This window comes from Lithobates pipiens, unplaced genomic scaffold, assembly GCF_037356315.1.
Source record: "Lithobates pipiens isolate NorthernLeopardFrog02 unplaced genomic scaffold, aLitPip1_a1.2 Scaffold_13, whole genome shotgun sequence".
Classification (NCBI taxonomy): Eukaryota; Metazoa; Chordata; class Amphibia; order Anura; family Ranidae; genus Lithobates; species Lithobates pipiens.
In genome coordinates, this window is record NW_027507718.1 from 29014020 (window position 1) to 29038312 (window position 24293).

The 24293-nt window shown below is 42.2% G+C and overlaps 1 protein-coding gene across 2 annotated transcripts in view; it reads right to left on the reverse strand.

Moving 5' to 3' along the window:
* Positions 1-1333: 1333 nt before the first annotated feature.
* The window catches only part of GDA (guanine deaminase), a 127935-nt gene continuing 104975 nt past the window's right edge, over positions 1334-24293 (reverse strand). For both annotated transcript variants that reach the window (XM_077474945.1, XM_077474946.1), the window contains exons 9-14: positions 20366-20463; positions 19372-19439; positions 13740-13988; positions 11833-11951; positions 4218-4245; positions 1334-2129 (exon numbers count right to left, since the gene is read on the reverse strand). In XM_077474945.1, coding sequence (XP_077331071.1) covers positions 2059-2129; positions 4218-4245; positions 11833-11951; positions 13740-13988; positions 19372-19439; positions 20366-20463 — 633 coding nt within the window. In that variant the 3' untranslated portion in view covers positions 1334-2058. The remainder of the gene's footprint in view (positions 2130-4217; positions 4246-11832; positions 11952-13739; positions 13989-19371; positions 19440-20365; positions 20464-24293) is intronic.

Genomic DNA, 24293 nt, shown 5'->3' on the forward strand with positions numbered 1-24293 from the left:
ACAACTTCTCCTAATATATAACCATTCAGCCTAACTGTATTAGGAGAAGTTATATATTAGGAGAAGTTGTAGCCGTACTTGAGCGGGGTGCAATGCGATACCACCTGCATAAAGCAAACCATGGGTAGTGGAGAGAACACTAAAAAGTGTCTTATACGTAGTAATGTGATGTAGGCTCGAGGAAGGTTAAACCTATTTATGAGAGTATCAGGGGTGTCTGGCCTACCATCAGTAAGAAGCTCCTCAACCCAGTTGACACCATATTGTCCCCAGTCCTTAAAAGAAAAGTACAGCCAAAGCTTGTCTGGCTGCACTTCTCCTATGGATCACAGGAGTGCAGTTCTTCGTTCTGCACTCCTGTGACCCATTTTCAGCAGACAGCAGGCTAAATTCCGCTGTCTGCTGATGTCACAGAGCTGGTCCAGGCTCAGGAAAGATTGTGACCATATGGTCGGGATCCACTCACATGCCAGGACCAGCACCCGACTCAGTCTCTCAGCGAGCCGCTGAGAGCCTGAGCTGGCAGCTTCCACCCCCTTCACAGCCCAGTGCTCCAGTGAGCATGGGTGGGCAGAGCAGAGAGCCGGTGACTGACAGTCAGCGGATCTCTGCTCAGGGAGCTGTGAGAAATGAGCGATCAGAAGTGTTTGATTGCTCGGTTCTCAGTGTTAGAGCCAGCAGGGAACCGATGCAGCATCAGAGCGATGCTGCATCCAGCTAGGTAAGTATGATTCTACAAAAAAACAGATTCCCATACTTCTCTTTTAACGTGTAAATTCAGAATTAAGGATTTCAGAGTGTGTATAGGGAAACATACTACATTGGTATGTTCAGGGTGCTGGAGAGATTGGGTTATTGTTGTACAAGCCAAGGTAGACGCTTTGTTAGTGATTTTTTTTTCTTTTCGTTTTTGATAAAGTAAGGGAGGATTATAACCCGGTTTTCTTTTGCAATCTGTGTCCATAGGGGAGATTTTCCGTTACTTCCTGTCTCATAGCCAAAACAGGAAGTCAGAGGAAATCCCTCAAAAGTGATGGAATCTCAGCATGTCACCAGAACTAGTGTTCCCATTGGAAGATTTCCCCTCTATTCTTGTTCCAATGTCAACTCAAAATTTTTGGTTTTCTTTTATGTTCACTTTCAATGATAATAGTAACCAGGACACATAGAGAGGGTGAAACTCCCTAATGGGGGCACAGAAAGTAATAAAAACATACCGGTGTTCTAACCCTTCTCCACTCTGTCCAGAAAAAAAAACATTTTGCTATAAGTGACACTTTAAGCACTGAGCCACATAACAATGTTAGGTCTACTGAAAATAATGTAAAAGCAGTGATGTCCAATGAACTTTTATTTATGCAGTCTTTATTTTTATAATAGCATTAAGACATGGTACAGTACCGCAAGGTTAGTGGCGAAGGATAACAGTATTATTTTACATATAATATGCAAGGATTATACTTGAGAATAGGAGTTTGATATGCACATAATAACAATGGTATCTTTAAATGCTATCAAATATCCAGGTAGTGCAACATAAAAAGAAGGAAGGATGTACCACTGAGTTTGACCATAATGAGTCACAATGTTATGTTTTAGACAATTGGATAAGTCAGAACTTGATATGGGACTACTACTATGGTAGAGGAAAGTAGCACGTATAGGGTATGGGGTGGGGGCAATTTTACTGCTGGACTAGTGTAGGCGGAGAGGATTAAAGAGGAGGAGAGAGACCAGAGAGTATAACAGAAGTCAAGAGAAAAAAGGGAGCGATGAGGCAGACATGAGGTAGCTAAGAAACCCACCTGAGACAGGAGATAAGGTAAGGAGGGCTAAATATGGAAGTGGGAGAGGTCGGAAGCTATGCAATTATCTTTAAATGTACAGTATGTAAGCCCACATGATCTAATTTTCTGATTGAGGTATTTAAAAAAACAAATTTTGACCACTAGATGGAGATGATGGTCATATGAAGTAATAATATTAGAGAAAATATGATGAAATATTAGTGCAGCCTGCTTGTGACATTCATCCAACAAATGTTTTATAAATAGAGCCCTAAGCATTGGTAAGAAAAGGCACCACACGTCTTCCAGCCACGTAAACAGCCTTGATGTTCCTGTCATCACCTGGAAAAAACAAACTTGGATGATGATACTTGTTAGTTAAAAGCTCAAAAGAAGATCATACGTCTTTTTTTCATAAATATTAGCAGATTAAGATGGGACGTTGCACAAGTGTGGGTTTACCACAATAAGCTTGCATAACATTTCTGACTTATCTCCAAAGTCTCAAGAAATATTCAGTACTTCTATGCATGGAGAAACTCCTGATACTCAATTGTGTTTCTTATAAAGCTGGAATCTGGATGACTGAGCAATCCCAACCTTATACCTTTGTAAATTCTTACTTTTTCAGGAAGTGAAGATCTACAGTACACACGAGTTTCTGGGTTTCTGGCAGCAGATTAGGACAGCAGCGGATCACAAGGAAGATGTGTACGGCACCTTCCTTTAACTTAATTAACCTGTTACGTTATCTACTGAGGGTAAAGTAATAAATTCACTTTAAATTAAATTAAACTTTGTTTCAAGGGATTACGGTTTCTTGTAGGTTCCTACAGGGGATCAAACCTAATGTGCCTGTCGGGCTGGGGCTACCAGCGATATACCCTTACAGATGTAGAGTACTGAAATGCCATGTTGCAATGCATAACTTTATGTCATTCGAAATCCCTTTTGTATACTGTAAGCGCTGTTGTTCTAAGTGTTGTATGTTATAAAACCTTCAATAAAAATATTTAAAAAAAATTAAACTTTAATGTGTTTGACATTAGCTTTACTTCCTAATACTTTAACACTTAAGAAATTTTTTTTGCATTTTCAGTAACTGTTCATGTTGTGCTATCAAAACAAAGGGGCTAATTTATAATGGAAAGCAGATATTGCTATCCACTCTCCGTTTTACACTACAGCATTGTGGCCCATTCATAAAATGCCAGCCACATTTTTGAGCCTGCAGTAGTTCATGGAGTTCTATCTGATTACTGCAGCAAAGAGAAAGAAAACTTTGGGCTTGGAGGAGAGTCAGTCATGGGGCCTTGACAGGCTAGGTGATTGGGCTCCCCTCTGACTTTTTTTTTCTTCACAACCCTATTCATTTCTGCTGCTCTCCAATGCTTTGGATTCCCAAAGTTAGTGACACAATGGACATTTGTAAAGCACCTTGCTGTGCTTTATAAATGTGTGTAGCTCTTTTGATATTTGTTTAATGCAGTATGACCACATCTCTGCTGTTTAAATGTATCTCTATGTAAAACATATTTAAAGTTTCAGGTGAATCTAAATGTTATATTACTCAGGTTATTCAGTTTTAAGAACTCTACCTTAATTCCTAGCCATCATTTTGAAGGTGTCTGATCCTCACTGCTGTATCCACTATTTATTAACTAAATTTACATTACAGTGTAAGTAACAGTATAGGTGAGATAATGGCTTGGGAGATGCTGGCACTGAATTCCTCGACCTGTATAAGAAGCAAGAAGGTGATTTAAACCACCCCAAACTGTCCAAGAAAACAAAAAAGAGAGAGTCCCATTGCATTATTAAAGATTTAGCTAACCTAATAAGCCATTATATTTATCTTTAAGAAACACAAAAAATGAAAGTGCCTCATTTCCCCCTGCCAGCTGATGGACCAAGTTGTGTCTTGCTGCCTCCTAGCTATTTTAATATGGTCCATGATCCTACCCATGGTTGGCTGTGTAAAGCAATTTAGCTTGGCCACACATCCCATGCTGTTGGTAAGCAGAGCCTAGCACTAGCCTAGCACTATACAGTATACTCTAGCTATCCCCCCCCCCCCCCCTCCCCATTAAGACCTTTACCTACTGAACTGTCCCTTTTTTACATGGACAGTGTTCTTGTGATAGTCTCCCACCGATCAGCATTTTATGGAATTGGGTTGCCAAACTACACCATGTGACAGAATCTTTGAGAAAAAACTCCAGACTAAATCAAAAGTCCCCCTGGAGGTTTTTAAAAAAGCAGTTCTGATAGCAATCAACCTCAAATCCAGGGTCCTTAGGGACTGTCCTATAATCTTTGCTTGTTTATAATCCTGCTATGACACCATATTTGAAAATAAAAATAAAACCTGAGCCATAAAAAATAGGTATTTAGATGATGCATACAATTATCTAGCATTGCAATACATACCTAGATAGAGGAATCTCTGGATCATTTCCTTAAAAAGGAAGAAAATAGGAAATTAAAGGTAAAACAATATATGCTTTTCCCGTATATTTCCAATATGTACAGTATGCAGGGTCAACAGCCAACTGGATAATCACAACACTGTAAATGGAGCAGCACAATATCAGGTAATACAAGGCAAAGTTTCCCCAGTGCAATCTTTAAAGTCTACCAAAAGGCCATGTATTCCAGACTTTCATGCAGTTGTAAGGCTGTATTGATCAATAAAAATGCTAAAATACATTATTTTACATTTGGATTTGGAAAACATTATCCATTAGTGGTTTCTGTGGGCCGGCTCACAAACAATCACAGAAGTAAAGTAGTTAATTGCCAGATAATTGGTGACAATATGCTTTACCAGTTAAGGACCTTGGACATATCCCATATGTCTTGGCTTTGAAAGAGACAAAACTACCCCCCAATAGACTTCCTCTCCCCACGATTTCCAGACTCTCCCACTCTTCCTGGGAGACTAGAACAATAATAAGCATTGCAAGGATGGTGAGGGGAGGGACACTTGGTAACATCCATTCCTCAATGTCCTCTGCAGAGTGTGAACCTGGAAGTGTGCATTTCAGTTTCAGAACAGTCACAATCCCAGCTGCAAATCAGGAAAAAGTGGTTCAAGCACAATATGTGCTTGATTTGCTCAGGAAGAGGGCAAGAGTGACATCAAGCGTCAAATAAACCCCTTTATGTCTCCATGAACAATACCTGTCACTTGCCCATTGCTATGACATAGGGGGTCTACTAGCCTCCTTGTGATAGCAGTAAAGGTAAATGAAACAAAAAAAATCTAAAGTGTTTAAAAATTTTAATATGATAAAATAATTTAAAATAATAAAGATTAAAAGCACTCCTGTCTTCTACATACAGCCATGTATGTGAACAATGCTTAACCACTTCAGCTCCGGACCAATAAACACCTTAACCACTTTCAGACCGGACCATTTTGCTGGTAAATGACCAGAGGTCTTTTTACACTTTGGCACTGCGCTGCTTTAACTGGTAATTGCGCGGTCATGCAATGTTGTACCCAAACAAAATTTGCGTCCTTTTCTTCCCACAAATAGAGCTTTCTTTTGATGGTATTTGATTGCCTCTGCGATTTTTATTTTTTGCGATATAAACGTAAAAAGACCGCAAATTTTGAAAAAAAATGATATTTTCTACTTTTTGTTATTAGAAAAATCCAATAAACTCAATTTTAGTCATACATTTAGGCCAAAATGTATTCAGCCACATGTCTTTGGTAAAAAAAAAGTCAATAATTGTATATTTATTGGTTTGCGCAAAAGTTGTCACATCTACAAACTAAGGTACGTTTTCTGGAATTTACGCAGCTTTTAGTTTACGACTGCCTATCTCATTTCTTGAGGTGCTAAAATGGCAGGGCAGTACAAAACCCCCCCAAATGACCCCATTTTGGAAAGTAGACCCCCTAAGGAAATTGATAAGAGGCATGTTGAGCCCATTGAATATTTTATTTTTTTGCCTCAAGCGATTGAATAATGACAAAAAAAAAAATTTTTTTTTTTTTTTACACAAAGTTGTCACTAAATGATATATTGCTCACACATGCTATGGGCGTATGTGAAATGACACCCCAAAATAAATTCTGCTGCTTCTCCTGAGTATGGGGATACCACATATGTGGGACTTTTTGGGAGCCTAGCCGCGTACGGGGCCCCGAAAACCAAGCACCGCCTTCAGGCTTTCTAAGGGCGTAAATTTTTGAGTTCACTTCTCACTACCTATTACAGTTTTGAAGGCCATAAAATGCCAAGATGGCACAAAACCCCCACAAATGACCCCATTTTAGAAAGTAGACACCCCAAGCTATTTGCTGAGAGGCATGTTGAGTTCATGGAATATTTTATATTTTGCCACAAGTTGCGGGAAAATTACAAACTTTTTTTTTTTTTTTTTAACAAAGTTGTCACTAAATGATATATTGCTCATGCATGCCATGGGCATATGTGAAATGACACCCCAAAATAAATTCTGCTGCTTCTCCTGAGTACGGGGATACCACATATGTGGGACTTTTTGGGAGCCTAGCCGCGTACGGGGCCCCGAAAACCAAGCACCGCCTTCAGGCTTTCTAAGGGCGTAAATTTTTGAGTTCACTTCTCACTACCTATTACAGTTTTGAAGGCCATAAAATGCCAAGATGGCACAAAACCCCCACAAATGACCCCATTTTAGAAAGTAGACACCCCAAGCTATTTGCTGAGAGGCATGTTGAGTCCATGGAATATTTTATATTTTGCCACAAGTTGCGGGAAAATTACAAACTTTTTTTTTTTTTTTTTTTTTTTCACAAAGTTGTCACTAAATGATATATTGCTCACGCATGCCATGGGCATATGTGAAATGACACCCAAAAATAAATTCTGCTGCTTCTCCTGAGTATGGGGATACCACATATGTGGGACTTTTTGGGAGCCTAGCCGCGTACGGGGCCCCGAAAACCAAGCACCGCCTTCAGGCTTTCTAAGGGCGTTACAGTTTTGAAGGCCATAAAATGCCAAGATGGCACAAACCCCCCCCAAATGACCCCATTTTGGAAAGTAGACACCCCTAAATTTAGGGGTACACTAGTGAGACTAGGTAATAAATGGCGGGTGCCCTGAAACTATAAAAAAATAACTAACCAACCAGCGTCACCTGTAACAGTTATATGGTGATCACTGGTGAAAGGGTTAACTAGGGGGCAATTAGGGGGCTTTATGCGGTAGTATATGGGGGTCCCTGGCGCTATAAAAAGCTGCAGCGAACCTAAATACCTACCTGCCTAACTAGCGTCACCTGTGACACTAATACAGCGATCAGAAAAACGATCGCTTATTAGGCTGGGTTCACACTGGAGCGATGCGGGAACGCCACGAATGCGCGGCGGGTTCCCGCATCGCATGCCTCCCGGCGGCAGTTCACACTGCCCTATGCGAACTGCTGGGAGTGTCAGTGAAATGTTACTGACACCCCCAGATCAGTTCGCATATCGCAGTGCGATCTGCAAACTCGGATCGCATGGTGTGAACACCCATGCGATCCGATTCTGCTGCGGGCCAAAAAAAGGGTCCCGTGCGAATTTGCGGCGGGTGCGGCGGGTGCGGCGAATGGCTGAACTCGAATCGCACAGAGATCGGATGTGATTTGCACTGCAGTGCGGTGCGAATCACATCCGTTCTCATAAACCGCTGCAATGTGAACCCAGCCTTAGTGACACTGGCGACGGGGGGTGATCACGGGGTTAAACCTTTATTGGGGGGGTTAGGGGGGTACCTTAGAACTAAAGGGGGCTAACCCTAACTGCCCTAACAGTTATTAGTCACAAATGACACCCGCCGGGTGATCAGGGGGTTAAACCTTTATTAGGTAATAAATGGCGGGTGCCCTGAAACTATAAAAAAATAACTAACCAACCAGCGTCACCTGTAACAGTTATATGGTGATCACTGGTGAAAGGGTTAACTAGGGGGCAATCAGGGGGCTTTATGCGGTAGTATATGGGGGTCCCTGGCGCTATAAAAAGCTGCGGCGAACCTAAATACCTACCTGCCTAACTAGCGTCACCTGTGACACTAATACGGCGATCAGAAAAATGATCGCTTATTAGGCTGGGTTCACACTGGAGCGATGCGGAAACGCCGCGAATCCGCGGCGGGTTCCCGCATCGCATGCCTCCCGGCGGCAGTTCACACTGCCCTATGCGAACTGCTGGGAGTGTCAGTGAAATGTTACTGACACCCCCAGATCAGTTCGCATATCGCAGTGCGATCTGCAAACTCGGATCGCATGGTGTGAACACCCATGCGATCCGATTCTGCTGCGGGCCAAAAAAAGGGTCCCGTGCGAATTTGCGGCGGGTGCGGCGGGTGTGGCGGGTGCGGCGGGTGCGGCGAATGGCTGAACTCGAATCGCACAGAGATCGGATGTGATTTGCACTGCAGTGCGGTGCGAATCACATTCGTTCTCATAAACCGCTGCAATGTGAACCCAGCCTTAGTGACACTGGCGACGGGGGGTGATCACGGGGTTAAACCTTTATTGGGGGGGTTAGGGGGGTACATTAGAACTAAAGGGGGCTAACTCTAACTGCCCTAACAGTTATTACAGTCACAAATGACACCAATGCAAAAAAAAAAAAAAAAAAATGACATTGGTGTCACTGTGACTGGGGGGCAGGGGTAATTGGGGGGGTGATCGGGGGGTAAAGGGGGGGTGTGAGTGTGCCTGGCATGTTCTACTGTGTGTGTAGAGTGTTGGTGCAACTTACTGATCCTCTCTCCTCCGTCGCGGAACGAAAAATACCGACACGGAGGAGAGAATACATCACTTCCTCTCCTGTGTTTACATTACAGGAGAGGAAGTGATGTCACCGGGGATTTCTATTCGTCGGGAGCGATCGCGAGGGGGTAGCCATGAATGAATGGCCGTCCCCTCGTCCGGGATCGCTCCCGTACGAATACCGACCGCCGCAGGCACCGGGCGGGGGCCCGATCGGGCCCCCGACCCGCGGGAGGCAAGGGACGTACATGTATGTCCTTATGCCTGCCCGTGCCATTGTACCGACGTACGGCGGCGGTCGGCAACTGGTTAAGGACCAGAGGTCTTTTTGCAATTTCGCACTGCGCTGCTTTAACTGGTAATTGCGCGGTCATGCAATATTGCACCCAAACGAAATTTGCGTCCTTTTCTTCCCACAAATAGAGCTTTCTTTTGATGGTATTTGATTGCCTCTGCGATTTTTTTTTTTTGCGATATAAATGGAAAAAGAGCGAAAATTTTGAAAAAAAAAGATATTTTCTTCTTTTTGTTATAAGAAAAATCGAATAAACTAAATTTTAGTCATACATTGAGGGCAAAATTTATTCAGCCACATGTCTTTAGTAAAAAAAATGTCAATAAGCGTATATTTTTTGGTTTGCGCAAAAGTTATAGCGTCTACAAACTAGAGTACATTTTCTGGAATTTACACAGCTTTTAATTTATGACTGCCGATCTCATTTCTTGAGGTGCTAAAATGGCAGGGCAGTACAAATCCCCCCCAAATGACCCCATTTTGGAAAGTAGACACCCCAAGGAAATTGCTGATGGGTATGTTGAGCCCATTGAATATTTATTTTTTTTGTCCTAAGGGATTGAATAATGACAAAAAAAAATAAAAAAAATTTTTTTTACAAAAAGTTGTCACTAAATGATATATTGCTCACACATGCCATGGTTATATGTGGAATGACACCCCAAAATACATTCTGCTGCTTCTCCCGAGTACGGGGATACCACATGTGTGGGACTTTTTGGGAGTCTAGTCGCGCACGGCACCCCGAAAACCAATCACCACCTTCAGGATTTCTAAGGGTGCAAATTTTTGATTTAACTCCTCACTACCTATCACAGTTTCGAAGGCCATAAAATGCCAAAATAGCACAAACCCCCCCAAATGACCCCATTTTGGAAAGTAGACACCCCAAGCTATTTACTGAGAGGCATGTTGAGTCCATGGAATATTTTATATTTTGCCAAAAGTTGCGGGAATATTACAAACTTTTTTTTTTTTGCACAAAGTTGTCACTAAATGATATATTGCTCACACATGCTATGGGCAGAAGTCAAATTACACCCCAAAATAAATTCTGCTGCTTCTCCCGAGTACGGGGATACCACATGTGGGGGACTTTTTGGGAGCCTAGTTAACTAGCTACCTAGCGACACTAGCGACACTGATGCAGCGTTCAGAAAAATTATCGCTTAGTGACACTGGCAAAAGGGGGTGAAAGGGTTAACTAGCGGAAATCAGGGGGTTAAAACCATTATTGGGTAGTATATCGGGGTACCTAGCGCTATAAAAACCTGGCGGTGAACCTAAAAAAATAACTAGCTACCTAGCGACTGTAGCGACACTAATGCAGCGATCAGAAAAACGATCGCTTAGTGACACTGGCAAAAGGGGGTGAAAGGGTTAACTAGCGGCAATCAGGGGGTTAAAAACATTATTGGGTAGTATATCGGGGTACCTAGCGATATAAAAACCTGGCGGTGAACCTAAAAAAATAACTAGCTACCTAGCGACACATGCAGCGATCAGAAAAATGATCGCTTAGTGACACTGGCAAAAGGGGGTGAAAGGGTTAACTAGCGGCAATCAGGGGGTTAAAAACATTATTGGGTAGTATATCGGGGTACCTAGCGCTATAAAAACCTGGCGGTGAACCTAAAAAAATAACTAGCTACCTAGCGACTGTAGCGACACTAATGCAGCGATCAGAAAAACGATCGCTTAGTGACACTGGCAAAAGGGGGTGAAAGGGTTAACTAGCGGCAATCAGGGGGTTAAAAACATTATTGGGTAGTATATCGGGGTACCTAGCGATATAAAAACCTGGCGGTGAACCTAAAAAAATAACTAGCTACCTAGCGACACTAGCGACACATGCAGCGATCAGAAAAATGATCGCTTAGTGACACTGGCAAAAGGGGGTGAAAGGGTTAACTCTAGGGGCAATCAGGGGGTTAAATCTTTATTGGGGGTGATAGGGGGCTACCCTGGACCTAACACTAACTGTCCTGACAGTTTTTACTGTCACAACTGACACTGAATGCATTGATCAGTAAAGAAATGATCAATGCAATCAGTGACACTGTGACTGGGGGGGGAGGGGGGGCGGGGGGGGGATCGGGGGGCGATCGGGGGGGGATCGGGGGGGGTTTGTGTGCCTGTGTGTACCTACATGTCAGTGTAGTGTTCGTGCAGACTTACTTTTACTCTTCTCCTCGTAGTCCGGTCAAAAAGACCGCCCCGAGGAGAATGACATCACTTCCTCCTTCCTGTGTAAACAATACACAGGGGAGGAAGCTTCTCATTGGCCAGGAGCGATCCAGAGGGGGTGGCCGAAAACGAACGGCCATCCCCTCATCACGGAGCGCTCCTGGACCGAATCGGACCGCCGTAACCAGCGGGAGGGGGTCCGATGGGACCCCCCACCCGCTGGAAGGCAATCACGTAGATGTACGTGATTATGCCTGCCTGTGCCATTGTGCTGACGTACAATGGCAATACGGCGGTCCTCAAGTGGTTAAGCAACACATATTGGGTATCGTTGTGTATGTCAGAGTAACAGAAATAATGCAACATGCTCTGTGATTGGAAGAGATGTGGATAAAAGTCTCAATCTTCCTCCTCGAAGCAAGAAGTCCTTGCATTTATTGAAATGATTGCATGGCTTTTTATGAATGAAGGAGGTGCTAAGCGAGATACCCTTGGTAATTAGTATACCGAGTGTACTGCAACCTGAACTAAAAATCCCAGCATCATTAGTTCAGTGCTCACAGGAGGCAGCAGGATGAGTTAATGTAAGATATGTAACAAAGGCTGCAGCAGATGAGGCATATACCATTACAGCAAACTTATTTTTACTGTGCAAATGCCGAAAAAACGTTTTTGCCCATTTTCAGCTTTAATGTACGAGACTAAAAATAGAAGTCATTTCTTTCTTAAAAACGTTACAACAACTACAAAAAATCTAATCTCAGTCATATATTCTGAAATAAAACTTTTGGTGAAAACTACCTCTTTAGGGATATCAGAAAGTACTTCAAAGGGGCTGTCTATGGCTTCAGGGTTGATTAGTAATGCATCAAATTCCTTGTCAACTTCAAAGTTTCCAGTTATGTGGTCAATACTCAAAGCTGTGAAGAAATCAAGATGATAACCTACTGTCACAAAGATCAGAATTACACGTATGTATTAGAGTTTCAAAGAGTATTATATTTATACGTCAGATACTTTTAATGTGCTTACTGCCTAACTGAGCTACTTTTGGATTAATTTGAATACAAAAAGCAAAGAGTAGTAATTTCATCATAACAGTTGCATGTTGTCTGTTAATGTTCTTAATGTGGAACTAAACCCATCAATTTACAGGTTTAAAAAAACGTATATTCCCGGCATGCTGAAAATGCAGTCATATTTTCTTGTGCTTTCAACCAAATTGTCAAACCATCAAATGGCTGGAGTTATAACTGATCACATGTGCAACATCATGGCAGTTGCAGATCAAACAGAGGCTAAGATGGCAACCCCCTTGGCTGAAAAGGATAGGAGGGTTTAGTTCCACTTAAAATTCTTTGCTGCCAAAGTTTTGACCTGAGAGGCATGTGTGTGTTTCTTTTGGTACTGTACTCGATTCCTAAAATTCCTAAAAGCTTGTATCCAGTAAGTTATATAGTCTGAATGGCATGCCAACTGGTACAGAATGAGGAAAGTGTTCCTGTAGGTCCCCGTGGATGTTCCTGGGTATACCTTTCTTCACTCTAAGCTGGGCCCTGTACTAATGAGGAGGTCAGAGAAAGTGTTTTATGTAGTAAAATACTCACGACAGTTCACTGCCAGAACCAAAACTCAGCAAATTGGATTGGAATTGACACTGCATCTGAAAAATTTTGATGCATGGTATTGTAGCCATCTGACATACAGTATATATATGTTTTTTTAAGCTGCTTTTTTGGACCATAGAGACCAATCAACAGTTGAGGAACCTTGAATGAAAACGTGAAATGCAATGGATAATATAGTGCCAACAGAATAGATCAAACAACTGATAAGGTTTGATAAAACTGTTCCTTAATCGATAATCAATGCATTTTGGTGGATACACAAATCACTATTTTTTAAAGCATTGGAGTGGCTACTGTCTGATGTTATTGTTCTAGCTAGTACCAGATAGGAAACATCAGCTTGAAAGACCATTTAATGGATTTATTGAAAAAAGTTTGGTTTATTTCTTGTATAGTTGCCTACTTTTAATGTGTTGTCCATTCCCATTATGTACTTATGTATCTTTTATAATAGAATATCATATGTGGGGACATTAAGATTTTGGTGGCACATTTGCAAACATTGATTAATAAAGGTACTGTAATAACAGTAACTTCCAGAAGTCTAATGTAACAGGACCCAGGTGCTGGATACTTTACTGGCCAGGACAGGGTATCCTTTGGTATAACTATATGGGGTGCATAGTGTGTCCTTAGAGCTTATTAGATGGTGGCTCCATTACTGTCCAAAAGCAGCATTTCTTTTTACTTCAAATCTCTTTTTTTATCTTCCGTTTGAGCATTTAGTATGTATATTCACCTTAAAGACTAATCCAATATTCTTAAAGAAAATCTATAGTCCCAAAGCTGCATGGTTGATCAAACGTTTTCTGTATAACATTGGATGTACCTGTTCAGAATGTGTATGACAGCCCCACAGACTTCCTTTCATTTTCATTTTCTCACATGATGCTGTGATAATGCTGTTTAGATAGATATGTTTATCTATGATTTAGTTGGACATGGCTGCTATTTAAAATATTTTGATTTGTTGACAGTGACTCCCTTTTAAAAAATGAAACCCAATTGTTGCACATGTGCACATGCAGTATCATTTTTCATAGTGGAATGAAATGTCTGCTTATTAAGCTGAGCACTGACCTTCACTTCCACCAAGAGTGGCAAGTCGGAATGCCTCTTTAATACTTAAAACATGATTAGCTTCCATTTCCATTATGCTATTTTTGCCATTTGAATTGATCCAATTTGTGTCCATTTTCCCTTTCTGGAATGTGTCTATCGTATTGTTTTCCTTCTGTTTCTTTTGCTTCTCCATGAAAATAATTTTTGAAGTTTCTATTGCTTTTCGGATGGCGTCAAGTAAGGATGTAGAATATCCTCCAGCGACATCTGTTCGAATACAAATCGTGTAATAATTAACACATTGTATTTTTAAACAAACATCTTATTTTCCTTTACTTGTCTCACTTAATTTCAGAGAGATGACATTGACATGAAAATACAAGTGCAACTCGAGGCAAACCCTTTTTCCATTTTTGACTGAGAGAGGAAATGTTCAAGCTTTTGTCTGGTATTTCTTATGCCGCATACACACGATCAAACAATCCGGTGGAAAAGTCCGGTGGACTCAAGTCCGCTGGACAATCCATCCGTGTGTAGGCTCCGGCGGACTTTTTTTTACCCAAAAGTCTGGCGGACTAAGAAAGTCGTTTTGCACACCAATCTGTGTGCTGGACTCGCATTTCGGCAGACAGTACGGCCGTGTGTGTGCCAGTCCGCCGTACTTTTGAAATTAACTGACTTTTCCCGCCCGGAGAAAAGTCCGCTCATTTTGAGCACGGCTCCAGGTAGCCAGGACCAGCGAAGTAAGCGCCGCTGGTCCCATCACCTGGTATGGACTTAAAGGGGAATCCCTACGCTGAAAAATCGGCGTGGGGGTCCCCCCCCAGGTCCATATCAGACTCTTATCCGAGCACGCGACCCGGCCGGCCAGGAAAGGGGGTGGGGACGAGCGAGCGCCCCCCCTCCTGAGCCATACCAGGCTGCGTGCCCTCAACATGGGGGGGTGCCTTGGGGAAGGGGGGCCACGCGGTCTTCTGTCGCCGCTGTCGCCGCTGTCGCCATCTTCTGTTCTTCTGTTCTTCTCTTCTGGAGATGTTGCCTCGTCGCTGTCTCCGGTCACTATGACAGGATACGCGGCGTGCGGCGACTTATATAGGGACATCACCGGATGATGTCCCCGCCTATTATGATGTCACAGTCCCAGAGGATGTCCCTATATAAGTCGCCGCACACCGCGTGTCCTGTCATAGTGACCGGAGACAGCGACGAGGCAACATCTCCAGAAGAGAAGAAGAGAAGAACAGCGGCAGTGGCAACAGAAGACCGGGCCATTGCTTGTAAAAGAGCTAGAAGGCTAGAAGAAGAACCGAAGAGGAAGACACGACCCCCGAAGAGGGGGACAAGACCCCCGAAGTTGGAAGAAGAGGGCGGCGGCGAAGAAGAAAGCCAGGCTCCTCCGCTGGTGAAAGAGCTAGCAAAAGAGCAGAAGATAGCGGAGGAGTCTAGCGAGAAGACCCCCGAAGACGGAAGCAGACCCCCAGAGCTGTGCAATAAACTATTTTAACCCTTGTGTGTTGTGTTTTTTTTTTTACTTTTTTTCACAGGTGAATGGGTAGGGGTACATTGTACCCCATACTCATTCACATAGGGTGGGTCGCCGGGATCCGGGGGCCCCCTTATTAAAGGGGGGTCACGGATTCCAATAAGCCCCCCACCCACAGACCCTGACAACCAATGGCCAGGGTTGTCGGGAAGAGGCCCTTGTCCTCATCAACATGGGGACAAGGTGCTTTGCGTTGGGGGGGCCGCGTGGCCCCCCCTTCCCCAAGGCACCCCCCATGTAAGGCTCAGGGGGGGGCGCTCGCTCGCTCGTCCCCACCCCCTTTCCTGGCTGGCCGGGTAGCGTGCTCGGATAAGGGTCTGATATGGACCTGGGGGGTACCCCCACACCGATTTTTCGGCGTAGGGATTCCCCTTTAAGTCCATCCCCTTTTGTCCCATAAGACAAAGTCACACCTGGTGAGAATCTGTGGCAGTTTTTTATGGAATATGTAAATTTTGGAAAGACCTGCACTAGTTTCCATTTCACCCTGTTATAGAAACTGGAGTGGGTGGTGCAGATAGGCCTAAAACAGGTCTATCTGCTAAGTTCATGTGGCACGCACCACTTCTGACCCCCTCAATGTTGTGATTTTCCTTTGAGAAGGCTGACTCCCTTTCCTGTTTTGTTTCTCTTCCTATTAGCGATGCAGAGAGTAATAAACACTCAACAGGGGTTCAAACCCTTCCCCATTCTATCTCTGTATTTTCTGGGGTGCTGTTTTGAGAAACTGGTACCCAGGGACAGAAAGAAGTCAAGAGTCCCCAGTTGTATGCAACTATCTGCTTTAAAGTTGAAAAGAGCTTGGCCATTATCTAGCAGGTACTGGTGGGGGCCAGTAAAGAGGAGGTTGGAGACATTAAGGCACGGGAGCCGAAGGTGGGTAGCTGGGTGACAGTTAGGAGGAGGGGTAGAGGGAAGAGCACTAGGGATGCCAGTCACGAGTTGGTACACCCCAACAAATATGCCAAGTTTCATGATGTTGGGGATATCAGCTCAGGGGTGGCATTGCTGGAGCACATGCCCTCCACTAGCTGCCAGGGGAATGACTTCTCCGGTAAGGAGGGGTGCCGAGATACAGGAAAGGTTAAATAAGTGCTGGTAGTGGGGGACTCAATTATTAGGACAGAGAGGGCAATCTGTTACAAAGACAGTGGTCGCCGAACGGTATGTTGTTTACTGGGTGCTCGGGTTCGGTACACCGCGGATTGGGTGGACGAATTATTGGGCGGGGCTGGGGAGGATATATATTAACAGTAAGAATGCAAGTTCAGAGCACATTGCCCACATAAAACAGGAGGATGGGAGGATGGTTACAGATAGTTACATAGTAGGTGAGGTTGAAAAAAGACACACAAGTCCATCAAATCCAACCCATGTGTGTGATTATATGTGAGTATTACATTGTATATCCCTGTATGTTGCGGTCGTTCAGGTGCTTATCTAATAGTTTATTGAAACTATCGATGCTCCCCACTGAGACCACCACTTGTGGAAGGGAATTCCACATCCTCGCCACTCTTACAGTAAAGAATCCTCTACGTAGTTTAAGGTTAAACCTCTTTTCTTCTAATTTTAATGAGTGGCCACGATCCTCCAGACCCTTTATTAGCTTTGTTGCCCTTCTTTGTACTCACTCCATTTCCAGTACATCCTTCCTGAGGAGATTCTGGACAGCCGCACTCTTGAAAAGTAGCCTTCTTTTATTGAGAAAAATTCACATCAAAAATCAAAAGATGGAAATCACAGCAGACAAAATAGCTGACGTTTCGCACTAGCAGTAGTGCTTATTCATAGTTTCACTTCTCTCTCATACCTCGTGACCATGCCAAATATCTCTGCAACATGGGTTTGGACCACGTTGCTAATGGATACAACCACTAAAGAGGGAACCAGGCAATGATCCACACCAATGTACAAAGCCTAATGACTGGTTGCTTGGTGTCTCGAACGTGTGCTTGGTTACGCTTAGCAACTGCATTTCTCTTCCTTGTCTTTGCCGAGTTAACCCTTTTGTTGTGGTGTAGCTTCATACCCCTTTGTGTTTACAGACCCTGGTTCTTTAGATATATATGCCAGAACCCACATGCACCCCTTTGAGTCATTTCAGACCAGGCTTGAAACAGTTAATCTAACTTTACTGGAGAGATGTCAACATAACAGTCCAATATTAACATGTATAATCACTAATCCTAGCAATGGTTGTGTGGCTGCCCATGCTTACCTCTATGAGGTAATAATCCATGCTGGTATTCTCCATGTCTTGGATGTCCCCCAGAAACCCCAGTGCTACAGTGGACTTTAACCACTTGTGACCATCCGCCGTTATTATTATACGTCGGCTGTTTGAAGGGGAATACCATTGTTTTGGCAGCAGCTAACTGCCATAAACCCAGTATCCTCTTCAACAGCGGGCGGGCGGCTTTTAGATAAAAGTGGTCTCACCAACGTATTCACTGCAAGATCACTTTTATCGGGGCGGAAGAGGGCCTCCCCCCCACCTCACTCCGGCCATCTCCGCTGCTTACCAGAGCCATCGGTAGTGATGGAGACAATTGGGCCCTCTTCCCTCACAGGCTGGATGCAAAGTAAATGAAATATGGCCCCCTCTCGGCTCCACACCATTGAATGGTAGAAGCGATGTCAAACATCACTTTCACCCAATGGTCTTAAAGGGGATTTTTTTTTTTGTAAAAAAAATTACATTTATTTATTTATTTATTGCATTGTAGTGTAAATGTGAGATTTGAGGTCTTTTTGGCCCCAGATCTCACATTAAAGAGGTCCTGTCATGCTTTTTTTTTCTATTAAAAGGCATATTTACATCCCTTGTAATAGTAATAAAAGTGACCCATTTTTTTAAAAAAAAGACAGAGTAAAATAAATAAATAAATAATAATAATAAAAAAAGTAAAGCATGCCATCCCACCAAGCTCGCGTGCAGAAGCGAATGCAAATGTAAGTCGCGCCCGCATATGAAAACATTGTTCAACCCATACATGTGAGGTATCATCACTATTGTTAGCGCAAGAGCAATAATTGTAGCTCTAGTCCTCCTCTGTAACTCAAAACTGGTAACCTGTAGAAATTTTTAAAAGTCGCTTATGGAGGCTTTTAAGGGTCAAATTTTGTCGCCATTCCACGAGCGGGTGCAATTTTCAAGAGGGACGTGTTGGGTATCAATTTACTTGGTGTAACATTAGCTTTCACAATATAAAAAAATTGGGCTAACTTTACTGTTGTATTTTTTCCCAAAAAATTGCGCTTGTAAGATTGCTGCACAAATACGTTGTGACAAAGTATTGTAACAACCGCCATTTTATTCTCTAGGGTGCCTGAAAAAAAATATATAATGTTTGGCGTTTCTAAGTAATTTTCTATAAAAAAAATAATTATTTTACACCAAATCTCAAAACGAGGCTCGGTCCTTAAGTGGTTAAGCCAAGAGCAGGAACAGAATCAGCCAAGAGCAAGAGCCCTGGATCTCAGCCTTTCCCCTTTTTATACTACAGGTGGGCTGTCTGGGACCGAAAAAGTCCAGGAACTGAGCATGAATAACTTTATCCTTTACTCCAGCCTGGGCCAGCCGCTAACTCACTGAATCAGCACTCAAACAACCTGCTCACAAGCTACTTCTCCTATGTTTTCCAATTACAGACTGAGGGAGGGACGTGCCTTTTTAGGCCTGATTCACACCTAGGCATTTTTAGTGCTTTTTGCATTTTGCAGATTTGCACTACAGAACATGTTCCATAGGAATCCATGTTAAATGGACTGTAGTGCAAATCTGCAAAATGCAAAAAGCACTAAAAATGCATAGGTGTGAATCAGGCCTTAAAGTTACTTAACTGAGGTAGAGCAAAATCGTCCTTCTTTGCTAGATAGAATTGTGTTGGTGGCAAAACTGTTTAATCTCAAGACTAGAAGGACAGAAATTTGACATGTAAAACAGCTCTCACAGATGTATGTCATATGTGTATTTAGTTGTTTGCCCGGAGCTTTAATTTAATTTAAGTTTTAATCACACATTTAGCTTTTATCTGCTCACTTATGATTTCGCTTATTATTGTGCTCACTACATGAAAAAATCATAAAAAATTGTTTGCTTACCAGTCCCAAGTCCCAGTTTAACCTTATGCTTTAGAATGTTTTGGACATCAAGATGGCCACTACATAGGCTAAACAAAACAAGTTGCAAAAATAAATTTAGTTTTTACTTAATGCGTTTAACAACACAGATTTTCTACAGGGCCATTCATTACACCCAACACAGGTTCTGATAACAATTTTACAATACAGCATATACAGTGAACTTTTTAATTATTTTCATTTTTGGGGATTAAAACTTCTGCCAGCTTTGTATTGCCATATCTCTGTTGGAGAGATTTCCTTCAGTCACAGTGGCAGTGGTCACCGAGACATTATTCTAATATACTGCAGTATATAGATTTCTCAGTACAGTAGGGAAAGGTTAGATCCTGTAATTACTGGTTGTATTTGCTGTCTGATTTTCCAGTTAGGGGGGAATCATCTCTCTTTCTGTGCCAATGGCAAGGACCCTGAGGTGAAAAAAAAATAAAAATTCCCAGCAGAGACCCAAACAGCAGTAAAACCATGATAGAAGTGCCAACCTTTCCACACTCTGCCCAAAAGGTTTTTACTGGAAAACCTACAAAAGAAGGCTATTCAAACTTAGCATATGATCAAACAACTGAACACAAGGGTATGTTCACTAAAAAACAAGTTTCCCACTGGGGGTGGCAACTGGCCAACCAGAAGTTAGTTATTGCAGCAGAGGTTAGACAGTGGCAGTGGACTGCAAGGCGTCCTGGATAGGCAGGATATCCTTTGGGAGAGGCCAGCATGCCGGAATATACAGCGAAGGTGAAAGACTTAGAAGCGCTGAGGCTAGGGAGCGGCCATGTCTTCACCAGAGCTCGTGAACATATTGTTGTATATTTAAAGTGTTTTATTCATTAATAAACTCACAAATAATAGCTGTAATATGAGATGCAAAGGATAGATGATTTATTAGGGAAAAAATGTTTTTAATATATTCAATTTGTATTGGATATTTCTAATGCATATTATGATATTGACTTACGAAATGTTTGAATTTGGGCAATGTGATATTGCAGCCCCTTTTTCTCTGAAAATAAGTAGCTCTTCATTGGAGAGGTAGCAGCCATGTGCCATTACTGTCTGAAAGTATACAAACAAACACATCAATCCAAATGTCTGAAAGCTCCCAGATGGTAGTTGGCTATTTAAGTACAATCTGACTGTCTTTAAAGTATCACTAAACCCACATCATAAAAAAAACTATCAATAAATGCTGTATTACTTGTTTTTCATACTCACTCGGTCACTATGAGATTCATTTTCTGGTTTATGCAAAAAAACTGGTTGATCCTGCTGCTCTCTATCTCCACCTTCTGTTCATGTCCCCAATTCAGCTACGGATTTTGCAGCTGTGGTGGCAACTCTGCACATGCTCAGTTTTCAGTGAGTTTCTATGCTGAGCATTTCCTTCCTATCACATATGAGTATAGAGTCACACATGTGGGTGTATACACAGTGGAAAATGACAGCCCCATCCTTCCCTCCTCCTTCAAGCTAAACACAATAAGAGCGGCAATAGGGGCAGGATATTACATGTAGATTTATAGGTGCTTCACCTCCCTCTTATTCTGGAGGGGAGGGGTGTGACACAGCCTGTGACTGGCAGAAATCCGCCCACATCATGTTATTTCCAAAAAATAATAAAGATTTAATTTCAGTTTATTGATATAATTTATTTATTTTTACTGTATTCCAAAGGTTGTTTTGTTTTATTTTGAACATGTGGCTAGCAGCAGAGGACTAGCAGCTCATCCTGCTTCTGTTTCCGTGCAGGCTGGGTAAGAGCTGGGTCATGTGACAGTTGTATATTGATTAGGAAAAGGGTACTTATGGTAAATGTTTGTTTTTTTCAATGACTACAGTGCCATCATCCACATACAGAAAGGAAAGAGAGAATGTAAATTAAACAGTGTGTGTTTAGTATCACTTTAAGGAAAATAAAGTATATTGGGTGGAACAAACTTGCAAATTCTGCTTTACGTTTACAGAAAGGTGAACAGGCTGAAGTAAAGAGCAGTAGGATGATATCTCTGGTGCACAGAGTCTTAATAGTGAAAAAATAAAATAAAAAATGATATCTATATCTATATATATATCTATATATATATATATATATATATATATACAGTGCCTTGCGAAAGTATTCAGCCCCCTTGAACTTTTCAACCTTTTGCCACATTTCAGGCTTCAAACATAAAGATATACTTTTTTTTTTTGTGAAGAATCGCCAACAAGTGGGACACAATTGTGAAGTGGAACGAAATCTATTGGATTTTTGAAACTTTTTTAACTAATAAAAAAAATGAAAAGTGGGGCGTGCAAAATTATTCGGCCCCCTTGCTTTAATACTTTGTAGAGCCACCTTTTGCTGCGATTACAGCTGCAAGTCGCTTGGGGTATGTCTCTAGCAGTTTTGCACATTGAGAGACTGAAATTCTTGCCCATTCTTCCTTGCAAAACAGCTCGAGCTCAGCGAGGTTGGATGGAGAGCGTTTGTGAACAGCAGTTTTCAGCTCTTTCCACAGATTCTCGATTGGATTCAGGTCTGGACTTTGACTTGGCCATTCTAACACCTGGATACGTTTATTTGTGAACCATTCCTTTGTAGATTTTGCTGTATGTTTGGGATCATTGTCTTGTTGGAAGATAAATCTCCGTCCCAGTTTTAGGTCTTTTGCAGACTCCAACAGGTTTTCATCCAGAATGGTCCTGTATTTCGCTGCATCCATCTTCCCCTCAATTTTAACCATCTTCCCTGTCCCTGCTGAAGAAAAGCAGGCCCAAACCATGATGCTGCCACCACCATGTTTGACAGTGGGGATGGTGTGTCGAGGGTGATGAGCTGTGTTGCTTTTACGCCAAACATATCGTTTTGCATTGTGGGCAAAAAGTTTGATTTTGGTTTCATCTGACCAGAGCACCTTCTTCCACATGTTTGGTGTGTCTCCCAGGTGGCTTGTGGCAAACTTTAGACAAGACTTTTTATGGATATCTTTGAGAAATGGCTTTCTTCTTGCCACTCTTCCATAAAAGCCAGATTTGTGCAGTGTACCACTGATTGTTGTCCTATGGACAGACTCTCCCACCTCAGCTGTAGTTCTCTGCAGTTCATCCAGAGTGATCATGGGCCTCTTGGCTGCATCTCTGATCAGTCTTCTCCTTGTCTGAGCTGAAAGTTTAGAGGAACGGCCAGGTCTTGGTAGATTTGCAGTGGTCTGATACACCTTCCATTTCAAAATGATCGCTTGCACAGTGCTCCTTGGGATGTTTAAAGCTTGGGAAATCTTTTTGTATCCAAATCTGGCTTTAAACTTCTCCACAACAGTATTACGGACCTGCCTGGTGTGTTCCTTGGTCTTCATGATGCTCTCTGCGCTTTCAACAGAACCGAGACTATCACAGAGCAGGTGCATTTATACAGAGACTTGATTACACACAGGTGGATTCTATTTATCACCATCAGTCATTTAGGACAACATTAGATCATTCAGAGATCCTCGCTAAACTTCTGGAGTGAGTTTGCTGCACTGAAAGTAAAGGGGCCGAATAATTTTGCTTGTGGTGATGAGCTGTGTTGCTTTTACGCCAAACATATCGTTTTGCATTGTGGGCAAAAAGTTTGATTTTGGTTTCATCTGACCAGAGCACCTTCTTCCACATGTTTGGTGTGTCTCCCAGGTGGCTTGTGGCAAACTTTAGACAAGACTTTTTATGGATATCTTTGAGAAATGGCTTTCTTCTTGCCACTCTTCCATAAAAGCCAGATTTGTGCAGTGTACCACTGATTGTTGTCCTATGGACAGACTCTCCCACCTCAGCTGTAGTTCTCTGCAGTTCATCCAGAGTGATCATGGGCCTCTTGGCTGCATCTCTGATCAGTCTTCTCCTTGTCTGAGCTGAAAGTTTAGAGGAACGGCCAGGTCTTGGTAGATTTGCAGTGGTCTGATACACCTTCCATTTCAAAATGATCGCTTGCACAGTGCTCCTTGGGATGTTTAAAGCTTGGGAAATCTTTTTGTATCCAAATCTGGCTTTAAACTTCTCCACAACAGTATTACGGACCTGCCTGGTGTGTTCCTTGGTCTTCATGATGCTCTCTGCGCTTTCAACAGAACCGAGACTATCACAGAGCAGGTGCATTTATACAGAGACTTGATTACACACAGGTGGATTCTATTTATCACCATCAGTCATTTAGGACAACATTAGATCATTCAGAGATCCTCGCTAAACTTCTGGAGTGAGTTTGCTGCACTGAAAGTAAAGGGGCCGAATAATTTTGCACGCACCACTTTTGCTAAAAAAGTTTAAATTATCCAACAGATTTCGTTCCACTTCACAATTGTGTCCCACTTGTTGGTGATTCTTCACAAAAAATTAAAATGTTATATCTTTATGTTTGAAGCCTGAAATGTGGCAAAAGGTTGAAAAGTTCAAGGGGGCCGAATACTTTCGCAAGGCACTGTATATATATTTATATATATATATATATATATATATATATATATATATATATATAAACTGAATGCATGAACTGGTAAATAAATGTATAAAGACTTCTTCATAAATTAATAAAATTGACTTGTTGAAGTGTTAATAAAAGTGCTCAACCAAAATAAGAATTTTGAAAATTTTCAGTGACACCACCTCCATCACTGGGTGCAATCCCAATCACACTGAACTGTGTTACTATATCAAATCTTTTCGGAAAAATCCTGGGCTATGGCAATAACAGCTGCTCTCTGTGGTAGCTCAAAGAGAAAGAAACTAAATTTTCATCACCCAAAATTGTATGAAAAGGTATGAATTTATCATAAAAAACAATGGTCCTACTCACAAAAGTGTCATTGTGTATACTGCATGATAATAAGAGTATAAAACCAAATTCAAGAGGGACAAGAGGCTCACCT